This window comes from Protomyctophum bolini, assembly GCF_963924005.1.
Source record: "Protomyctophum bolini genome assembly, chromosome: 18".
Lineage (NCBI taxonomy): Eukaryota > Metazoa > Chordata > Actinopteri > Myctophiformes > Myctophidae > Protomyctophum > Protomyctophum bolini.
Window position 1 is genome coordinate 3,198,244 of NC_137879.1, and position 11,601 is coordinate 3,209,844.

The 11,601-nt window shown below is 48.9% G+C and overlaps 1 protein-coding gene across 3 annotated transcripts in view; it reads right to left on the reverse strand.

Moving 5' to 3' along the window:
• Positions 1-2,100: 2,100 nt before the first annotated feature.
• LOC308332972 (growth/differentiation factor 10-like) overlaps positions 2,101-11,601 on the reverse strand; it is a 12,613-nt gene continuing 3,112 nt past the window's right edge. Inside the window, exons 2-4 of one of the 3 annotated variants that reach the window (XM_080789121.1) lie at positions 10,736-11,130; positions 8,351-9,061; positions 2,101-2,302 (exon numbers count right to left, since the gene is read on the reverse strand). In XM_080789121.1, coding sequence (XP_080645247.1) covers positions 2,111-2,302; positions 8,351-9,061; positions 10,736-11,130 — 1,298 coding nt within the window. In that variant the 3' untranslated portion in view covers positions 2,101-2,110. Of the gene's footprint in view, positions 2,303-8,350; positions 9,071-10,735; positions 11,131-11,601 lie in introns of all 3 variants that reach the window. The other 2 variants (XM_080789120.1, XM_080789119.1) reach the window with 2 other exon arrangements.

The following is an 11,601-nucleotide window of genomic DNA, read 5'->3' on the forward strand; positions in this document are numbered from 1 at the left end:
TACTATTTACAAGATTATGGGCTGTATTTTGCATGTCATGGGATTACCAAGGGTGAGCCAGAAAATAGCAGCCAGGAGAATGAGACTAGCAGGACACTGCCAAAGGCATCAAGAACTGCCAGCCAGCAAACTGGTGCTCTGGGGACCAACACACGGGCATCGATCACGAGGACGCCCCGCACTAACATACGTGGAAGTACTCAAGAGCGATGCAGGAGTGCAAAGTACCAACGAACTGGCCGGATGTATGTATGGAGAACCGACGATGTAGGGCTCGTCTGAGGACGACCTAGAGAAGTACCAGGTCTTATTCCCTAACTTGAGTAAACTAAAGACCTGGAGGCGTGATCAATGCTCTTTGGCTATTCTGAGTGGCCAAAGAGCATCGACCACGCCTCCAGGTCTTTAGTTTACTCAAGTTAGGGAATAAGACCTGGTACTTAAGACACGCAAAATACAGCCCATATATATTTCTTTAGGGCCAACCCTTTTGAGTGGAGTCACTGTTTTTGAGTCCCGTGAGTCTCTGTGGTGAGCAGTTTGTTGCGTAAAATCCAGTTATTATTCAACTTATGGAACGGTTCGAAAAGACGTGAGATGTCGAGGTACGTATAGCCGAAACGCAGAGGAGCTTTGAGAGAGAGAGCCCGAAGCTTAACCCATTCTGACCTGAGATCAGATTCCTACGAGGTTTCCACTGGACCCCCACTGGTCTGATTAACCCATTCTGACCTGAGATCAGATTCTAAAAATGTCAGTCGTTCTTCGATTTTTCAAAAATAGCAGAGCTACAAGCTCGTAGCGCGCCACTCGGTGGCGCGCTATGAGCTTGTAGATCTGCTATTTTTCAATAGCTAAAGCATGACATGATGCCAACACCAAAATGGGTTCCCGTTCAGAATGGGTTAATAGCAGGGACGTGCACACATACCGTAGACATCAAAGGGGGCTTCAGCCCCTGCCCTTTTACCCGTCTGTAAAACCACCGCCCTCTCTCCACTATAGACCACGAGAAAGAAATGCAAAAAAAATGCCACTCCTTTCAATTCCATGCCGGGAGGAAGGCTGCAGCGTTCAGGAGAATTGCTTTCTTTTCCGAAGTCTCCTGAACTTGAACGCGGCATCTTGCGCTGAACAAATTTGTTTCGAAATCCATGTCGTTATACACACACCACATCTCTCCACTGGCTAAAGAGCGCTGGGTTGCTCCCCGAAAATAGCTGATCTTCAAGCTTGTAGAGCTTGTAGATCTGCTATTTCTGGTCCAGAGGTGCTCTCTTTTCAGCCCCTGCCTCTCTAACACCCTCTGCACGTCCCTGTAGCTTATATAGTAGCACGCTGTCCAGAATGGAGCTCTTTGCAACGTGGCCTATAACGAATGGCCTCTTCAAAGAGCCGGGCCGTTTGCACAATCGTCATCATCTCACTTCGCAGCACCTGGGCATCCTTCCATTTCATCCACTTCAACCCTTTACACACCCAGTAGTCCCCCAGGGCTCCTAACTGGGTCCGTTCCTTTTCTAACGCCAACCAAAAACAGCTCATATTACAAAGCTCTTGAAGAGTAGCTATTTGCGCGTGATGCCCCCCCCCCCCTCCCTCCTTCCCCCCAGAATATAGGGATGCTGGGAGTCATATACTTGTTTGGACCTCGAGAACCACACGCACGGCATGCACGCACGCACACACACACACACACACACACACACACACACACACACACACACACACACACACACACACACACACACACACACACACACACACACACACACACACACACACACACACACACACACACACACACACACACACACACACACACACACACACACACACACACACACACACACACACACACACACACACACACACCTGGAGCTGTCCTATAGAATGAGCTCCTAACGAGGGTCTTGATTCAGTGAAGGAAAAAAACTAATAAAGTTTACTGTCCCACTTTTCTCTTTAAAAAAAACAAAAACAAAAACAAAAACAAACGTCGGAGCTGCCGTGATAATGGATTTGACTCCTCCCCTCCCGTGCTGTGCAGTATAACGAGCCCCCCCCCCCCGTCCTGATTCCTCCCCTTCCCCCCCCCCGTGGGGTCCTCCTACCGACAGGCGCAGGTGTCCACGGACATGCCCGGGTAGACCTTGAGGACCATGTTCCGCTCCGGGTCCAGAAACAGCACGCTCAGAGGACTCATCTTGTCCGGGACGCAGCAGGGCTCCGGAACGCCGGGAACGATGCCCACCGCCCGCACAATGCTCTGGATGGTGGCGTGGTTGGAGGGACGCACCACCTGGTATATGAGAGAGACAGAGACACCATGAGACACCATGCTCTGGATGGTGGCGTGGTTGGAGGAATGCACCACCTGGTATATGAGAGAGACAGAGACACCATGAGACACCATGCTCTGGATGGTGGCGTGGTTGGAGGAACGCACCACCTCGTATATGAGAGAGACAGAGACACCATGACACGATGCTCTGGATGGTGGCGTGGTTGGAGGAACGCACCACCTGGTATATGAGAGAGACAGAGACACCATGAGACACGATGCTCTGGATGGTGGCGTGGTTGGAGGAATGCACCACCTGGTATATGAGAGAGACAGAGACACCATGAGACACCATGCTCTGGATGGTGGCGTGGTTGGAGGAATGCACCACCTGGTATATGAGAGAGACAGAGACACCATGAGACACCATGCTCTGGATGGTGGCGTGGTTGGAGGAACGCACCACCTCGTATATGAGAGAGACAGAGACACCATGACACGATGCTCTGGATGGTGGCGTGGTTGGAGGAACGCACCACCTGGTAATAATAATAATAAAACTTTTTTCACGATGCTCTGGATGGTGGCGTGGTTGGAGGAACGCACCACCTGGTATATGAGAGAGACAGAGACACCATGAGACACCATGCTCTGGATGGTGGCGTGGTTGGAGGGCCGCACCACCTGGTATATGAGAGAGACAGAGACACCATGACACGATGCTCTGGATGGTGGCGTGGTTGGAGGGCCGCACCACCTGGTATATGAGAGAGACAGAGACACCATGAGACACCATGCTCTGGATGGTGGCGTGGTTGGAGGGCCGCACCACCTGGTATATGAGAGAGACAGAGACACCATGAGACACCATGCTCTGGATGGTGGCGTGGTTGGAGGAACGCACCACCTGGTAATAATAATAATAAAACGTTTTTCACGATGCTCTGGATGGTGGCGTGGTTGGAGGGCCGCACCACCTGGTAAGAATAATAAAACAACTTTTTTCACCATGCTCTGGATGGTGGCGTGGTTGGAGGAACGCACCACCTGGTAATAATAATAATAAAACTTTTTTCACCATGCTCTGGATGGTGGCGTGGTTGGAGGAACGCACCACCTGGTATATGAGAGAGACAGAGACACCATGAGACACCATGCTCTGGATGGTGGCGTGGTTGGAGGGCCGCACCACCTGGTATATGAGAGAGACAGAGACACCATGACACGATGCTCTGGATGGTGGCGTGGTTGGAGGGCCGCACCACCTGGTAATAATAATAATAAAACGTTTTTCACGATGCTCTGGATGGTGGCGTGGTTGGAGGGCCGCACCACCTGGTAAGAATAATAAAACAACTTTTTTCACCATGCTCTGGATGGTGGCGTGGTTGGAGGAACGCACCACCTGGTAATAATAATAATAAAACTTTTTTCACCATGCTCTGGATGGTGGCGTGGTTGGAGGAACGCACCACCTGGTATATAAGAGAGACAGAGACACCATGAGACACCATGCTCTGGATGGTGGCGTGGTTGGAGGAACGCACCACCTGGTATATGAGAGAGACAGAGACACCATGAGACACCATGCTCTGGATGGTGGCGTGGTTGGAGGAACGCACCACCTGGTATATGAGAGAGACAGAGACACCATGAGACACCATGCTCTGGATGGTGGCGTGGTTGGAGGGACGCACCACCTGGTAATAATAATAATAAAACTTTTTTCACGATGCTCTGGATGGTGGCGTGGTTGGAGGAACGCACCACCTGGTATATGAGAGAGACAGAGACACCATGAGACACCATGCTCTGGATGGTGGCGTGGTTGGAGGAACGCACCACCTGGTAAGAATAATAAAACTTTATTTAACACGATGCTCTGGATGGTGGCGTGGTTGGAGGAACGCATCACCTGGTATATAAGAGAGACAGAGACACCATGAGACACCATGCTCTGGATGGTGGCGTGGTTGGAGGGCCGCACCACCTGGTAACAATAATAAAACAACTGTATTTGTATAGAAACGGGTAGATTCATTGGTACTTTATTTGTATAGAAACGGGTAGATTCATTGGTACTTTATTTGTATAGAAACGGGTAGATTCATTGGTACTTTATTTGTATAGAAACGGGTAGATTCATTGTATAGAAACGGGTAGATTCATTGGTACTTTATTTGTATAGAAACGGGTAGATTCATTGTATAGAAACGGGTAGATTCATTGGTACTTTATTTGTATAGAAACGGGTAGATTCATTGTATAGAAACGGGTAGATTCATTGGTACTTTATTTGTATAGAAACGGGTAGATTCATTGTACAGAAACGGGTAGATTCATTGTATAGAAACGGGTAGATTCATTGTATAGAAACGGGTAGATTCATTGTATAGAAACGGGTAGATTCATTGTATAGAAACGGGTAGATTCATTGTATAGAAACGGGTAGATTCATTGTATAGAAACGGGTAGATTCATTGTATAGAAACGGGTAGATTCATTGTATAGAAACGGGTAGATTCATTGTATAGAAACGGGTAGATTCATTGTATAGAAACGGGTAGATTCATTGTATAGAAACGGGTAGATTCATTGTATAGAAACGGGTAGATTCATTGTATAGAAACGGGTAGATTCATTGTATAGAAACGGGTAGATTCATTGGTACTATTTGTATAGAAACGGGTAGATTCATTGGTACTATTTGTATAGAAACGGGTAGATTCATTGGTATTATTTGTATAGAAACGGGTAGATTCATTGGTATTATTTGTATAGAAACGGGTAGATTCATTGGTATTATTTGTATAGAAACGGGTAGATTCATTGGTATTATTTGTATAGAAACGGGTAGATTCATTGGTATTATTTGTATAGAAACGGGTAGATTCATTGGTATTATTTGTATAGAAACGGGTAGATTCATTGTATAGAAACGGGTAGATTCATTGGTACTTTATTTGTATAGAAACGGGTAGATTCATTGTATAGAAACGGGTAGATTCATTGGTACTCCTGAGGAGGACAGAGTCCATTTAGTGTGTGATTTAAAAGAAATTGAAAATGAAATTATTTTTTTGTTTTACTGCCCATTATATGAAGAATTAAGACATGTATTATTTTGTAAAATGACAACCATCTGTGCTGACTTTTTCTGGTTGGAGGACTATGAAAAACTGGAATTTTGTTTTAGGAAAGGTATTTTTGCTTTGGCAGACTTTTTATGCAGGGCGTGGGAATTAAGGCAGAATGTTTTGTTTGTGTGTAAAAAAAAAAAAAAAAAGGGAATATCAACAAAACAAATCTGTCAAACCACAAATCACAATGCGATATTGAAGCAATGTTATGGTGTGTCCTGTAAGTCCATGTGGGCTGGGCGCCTTTGGTGCATGACACAAAAATAAATAAATCTATCTATCTATCTGTATAGCACCTTTCATGACATGAAATGCAGCTCAAAGTGCTTTACAGAGCAATGGAGGGAAAAAAAAGAAAAGCAAGGCAAAGACATTAAAAAACAAGCAGTAATGCAATACAGTGAGGACATGAATAAAATAAAAGATCAATTAAAAGCAATGTTGTAGAAGTGGGTCTTGAGCTGAGCTTTAAAAAATGTCTACAGAGGCTGCCTGACGAAGGTACAGTGGGAGTTTGTTCCATGCCGTCGGCCCCTAGAAGCAAAAAGCTGCTTCCCCGTGTTTTTTAGTTGCCATTTTTTTAGGCAATAAATTGGGAGAGACAATTCTTTTGGGAGAGACAGAGAGAGAGAATCCTTAGGCCAGTGGTTCTCCAACTTTTTAATGGACCCCTGCATAATGAAGGGAATATTTACGTCATCTTGTGCCTAAACACAAACATTAAATGCCGTTAACAATAGAGAGAATGTAACTATTGTCTGCCTTTTTAATATACCGGTATGTATTAATGTACTATATGGATGTATTTCCTGAATGGGAGTCTATCAAATTCGAAAGCCACTTGTCATTATGGTTCATTGTCCTTGTCATGTCTTTGTATATTCCAAATTCTTCTTTATAATATTGTTGTGCCTGAGCTGTTTTTCTTTTCTTTATTTTCTTTTGTTGTTTGTTATTATGTTCTTGTTGTGTAATGTCTGTTTGTCTTTAAAAAACCAATAAATATACTTTATTAAAAAAAAAACAATAGAGAGAATGTAATTTGTTTTGTTTTGTCACCGTTTGTGTTACATCACCATTACATCACCATATCATAGCAATATGAGTTAGACTCATGTTGCTATGCTATGGGCCCTCACTTCACACAGGTGTGATTTGTTTTAGCTAAATAACTGGCTTTAACTACTTCCACCATTAGTTTATACACTTTGGGTATTGAAAAGTATAGCAGCAAAATACATGTTGGGGATCGGATCTGTGACATGAAAAGGAATGAGCACCACTGATGTAGCAAGTAGCAACATAGGGTCTTTTCAGAAAACGGTTGTGTGCGTGCGTGCGTTTGTGCGTGCGTGCGTGCAGTGTGCGTGTGGGAGGTCTCGGCTTTGGTCAGATGTAAAGAATCGGGGCTCCAAGGGGGAAAAAAACAGGTAATAGGAACCACTGTTCTCCTGCAGCTCTAACGCAGTGTTGAGAAGGATGTGTGTTTTATGAGTAGAGTAATAATGTAAAGGCCATTCAGTCTGTCTGGACAGCACTGTGGAAAGAGACAGGGAGAGAGAGAGAGAGAGAGAGAGAGAGAGAGAGAGAGACAAGAAGAGAGAGAGAGAGAGGTTTACGACAGGGTCACAGTTGATGATGTCACTCACAACCGGATCTTTGTGTGTGTGTGTGTGTGTGTGTGTGTGTGTGTGTGTGTGTGTGTGTGTGTGTGTGTGAGTGTGAGTGTGTGTGTGTGTGTGTGTGCGGGCAGCAAATGAGCTCATTGGCGTTACGCAACGGCTACGGCTACGGCTGCGCGGCAACGTAGCTCATAGGGTCTACGAGCTTGTATCGTACACACACACACATCGATCTTAATCGAAGAGCGACTGACATAGAAGACATTTTTAGAATCTGATCTCAGGTCAGAATGGGTTAACTTAATGACACGTCGCTCGGGGAGTTAGTTCAGTCGGATAAACTCGAGGGGCTCATTCAGTGTTCCGCAAAAGATACCCACATGACATGACACTGACGTGGCAATCAGCTGACGCCGGGACTACTCACTTTGGGGATGGGGAACCCACAGGTCCCGGGTCAGTAGTAAGGTGTTGTTACTCACTTTGGGGATGGGGAAGCCACAGGTCCCAGGTCAGTAGTTAGGTGTTGTTACTCACTTTGGGGATGGGGAACCCACAGGTCCCGGGTCAGTAGTAGGTTGTTGTTACTCACTTTGGGGATGGGGAACCCACAGGTCCCAGGTCAGTAGTAGGTGTTGTTACTCACTTTGGGGATGGGGAACCCGCAGGTCCCAGGTCAGTAGTAGACCTGTTGTTACTCACTTTGGGGATGGGGAACCCACAGGTCCCAGGTCAGTAGTAGACCTGTTGTTACTCACTTTGGGGATGGGGAACCCACAGGTCCCAGGTCAGTTAGTAGGTGTTGTTACTCACTTTGGGGATGGGGAACCCACAGGTCCCAGGTCAGTAGTAAGGTGTTGTTACTCACTTTGGGGATGGGGAACCCACAGGTCCCGGATCAGTTAGGTGTTGTTATACTCACTTTGGGGATGGGGAACCCACAGGTCCCAGGTCAGTAGTAGACCTGTTGTTACTCACTTTGGGGATGGGGAACCCACAGGTCCCAGGTCAGTAGTAGTATGTTATACTCACTTTGGGGATGGGGAACCCACAGGTCCCAGGTCAGTAGTAGTATGTTATACTCACTTTGGGGATGGGGAACCCACAGGTCCCAGGTCAGTAGTAAGGTGTTGTTACTCACTTTGGGGATGGGGAACCCACAGGTCCCGGCGCAGTAGTAGTATGTTATACTCACTTTGGGGATGGGGAACCCACAGGTCCCGGGTCAGTAGTAGTATGTTATACTCACTTTGGGGATGGGGAACCCACAGGTCCCAGGTCAGTAGTAAGGTGTTGTTACTCACTTTGGGGATGGGGAACCCACAGGTCCCGGCGCAGTAGTAGGCGTCGAAGGCCTTGGGCGCCAGAACCCACTCGCTCCAGCCGATGTCGGCGAAGTCCACCCTGAGGTACCGCCGGGCGCAGACCCGCGGCTCGCTCCACTGCCTCCGCCGGGCCTTCTTCATGGTCCGCTCGTCGAAGCTCAGGACCCGCGGCGGCTTGGCCGCGGCTAGCCCGCCACCGCCGCCGCCCTCCTGGCCCGCCTTGCCGCCGCGGCCGTGATGCTTGACCTTGGCCTTCATGGGCGGGAAGTAGGTGCTCTGCCACAGCTCGTGGTTCTTCAGGCTGCTGAAGTGAACCTCCGGGAGGTCGTTGGTCTGGATCTGGTCTGCCGGCGGGGACAGAGGAGGAGGAGGAGGGTGGAGGAGGAGGAGGTCTCTCCGCGCCCTGGAGGCCGAGGCAGAGGCCGGAGCGGGCGCGGGCGCGTTCGCGTCCGCCGCCAAGCGCTGCACGCGCTCCTCCTCCCCGTTCCCGGCGGCCGGAGGGAAGGGCCCGTAGCGTTGGAGCGACGCCGCCACGCTGTTGGGCTCGTCGATGGCGCGGTCGTCGGCGTAGACGAGGACGTACGGCAGGCTGGCCGAGGAGGACGGCCGCTCCGCGTGGTGGTGGTGGTGGTGGTGGTGGTGGTGGTGACCGCCATGGTGGGCCTTATTCACCTGCTGCTGCTGCTGCTTCTGCTGCGCCTGAGAATACAGGGTTGGAGGAGAAAGAAGAAGCAAAGCACTCGGTTGAGTAACGGTTCTGGAACCTTTTCATACCCAAATACCACCAACTTATGTTAAAATACAGGAGCGTAGACCTGCCCCATCCTATTCAAAGTCCTTGAGTTTTAATTTGTATTTCTATCCCTTTAGCCAATAATGCTGCTTCTGCTTCTCTAATGAAACTCTGTCTAATCAGCACAAGTGATGATATTTCTAATGTGATTAATCCCTTCTCAAATCTTCTATTAAAAGCTAGGTGTGCTGTCGTGCCCACTTTCAGCACGGCTGGAGAGCAATTTTAACCAATTGGTTGGTTAAAATAACTACCTTTTGTGGACGACTTCTCTGTGTACCACCAGAGAGAGGCTCAAGTACCACCAGTGGTACACGTACCACAGGTTGAGAATCACCGGTCTATAAGCTAGAAAAGAATGCCAGCGCTCAGCGTTGTATCCAATAGGATTCTTGTTTATTCAGTTTCCCCCCAGTAGAGCTGCTGCGTGAATCTATATTTCACGTCCGAGCATAGGCATGGTAAGTAACGCCCCCGCCTGCCTCTGATTGGCCTATATACCGACACTGCCCCGTCTTGACTGTCCTCAGAGACGCGAGGTTATACTCCGTGGTGGGAAAATATGTAAAAGAGAATGACGGCTTGGCACGCTTTGTAAACATGACTTTTTGACTTTGTAAAGTGTAGAGGGCTGCTAGGACAAATGACATGGAAATACATGACTGGCAACGTCTAATCGAATAAATAATGTACTATGGGCATAATTATATTTAATTGGACACATGAAAAATAACAAACAAACAGCTAATTTCAGTCAGTCAGTGAGTTTTTGTAGGTCTGCTATTCTCGCCAATGTTTCCCCAGATGAACGGATCACGTATAACTTTTTTATCCCACGATTTTGTAACCCATTTTTCACCCCTGTGTCAATCATCTACTGTGATCCTGGGCTCTACACACCCTCCACCAACCTGGGGAGAGCAACGGACTTAACTCATGCTTCCTTCATGCCTGAGTGTCCAAGTTGCTCCTTTACACCTGACAGGGGGGGAGTTTCCCTGGTTGGACGTAGCGTGTGGAAGGAACACGTTATTCCAACTAGTTCCTTTCCCCTCCATCAGGCGCCCCGGCTGGCCAGGGGGAGGCAGTTTAGTGACCAGGATTACTGCATGTTTTTTGTGAGGGTACCTACCCTAGGGGACACGGGGAGAACATGTGAGGGTACCTACCCTAGGGGACACAGGGAGAACATGTGAGGGTACCTACCCTAGGGGACACAGGGAGAACATGTGAGGGTACCTACCCTAGGGGACACAGGGAGAACATGTGAGGATACCTACCCTAGGGGACACGGGGAGAACATGTGAGGGTACCTACCCTAGGGGACACGGGGAGAACATGTGAGGGTACCTACCCTAGGGGACACGGGGAGAACATGTGAGGGTACCTACCCTAGGGGACACGGGGAGAACATGTGAGGGTACCTACCCTAGGGGACACGGGGAGAACATGTGAGGGTACCTACCCTAGGGGACACGGGGAGAACATGTGAGGGCACCTACCCTAGGGGACACGGGGAGAACACGGATCACGTATAACTATAACTGACAGTGACAACCAGCCGTATATACCTGCGATCTCGCCAACAAAGATCCAAAGTCAAACTCGGCGGCGAACAGCGGCTCCTCTGCGTCCCTCGCCCGCCGCACCAGGGCGGTGACGTCGATGACCTGCCACGCCCCTCTCTTCGGCGGCGCCAGCGTCACGTTGAGGCCCAGCGGCTCCGCGAAGGCGCCGCTAGGGGGCGCCCCTCCTCCTCCTCCTCGGAGCAGTAGCTGTGGCGGCTCGCCGCCGCAGGGCGGGCTGTGAGCGCCGCGCCGGCAGGGCCACGGCCGCGGGGGGGGGTGGGGCTGGTGGTGGGGGCGGGGTCTCTTGTACAGGAAGTGAAAGGAGGCGGACAGGATGTGCTCCGACTCCTGGATGGAGGACAGGTTGAAGCGGAAGCGCTCTCTGCCCTCGGAGGTCCCTGGTGGCCGGAGGAGGAAACACAGGGAATGATACACGCCGTACAAAGAGAAAGGATCTGGAATATTATACGGGAGGCGGCCTTTTTTCCGACAGCATTCTAGCCGATGGGGCAACGGTCCGCTCCGCAGCGAGGGGACATTCGCTGCGATGCGAAAAAGCGATGGTCCGACATGCGCTGCTCCCATGCTTGCGGTTAGGTTAGGTTAGGATTGTTTCGGATCAATATGCTGTCGGAAAAAAGACCTGCACCCATATTATATAAACACAAGACCTTTTTAGGTTTTTCTGAAAAACGTATGATGTTTCTATAATAATATGACCCCCCGCCCCGCCCCCTGTGATGACTCCCCCCCCTCTCAGCTTTCCAAACTTGTCTCCTTTAAAAAGGAAAGAATACAAAGGGGAGCCAACTGTCTCCTCGCCTTTAAATCAAAACTCTCAAAAGTCTCGCCATTTCATAGCTATTTAT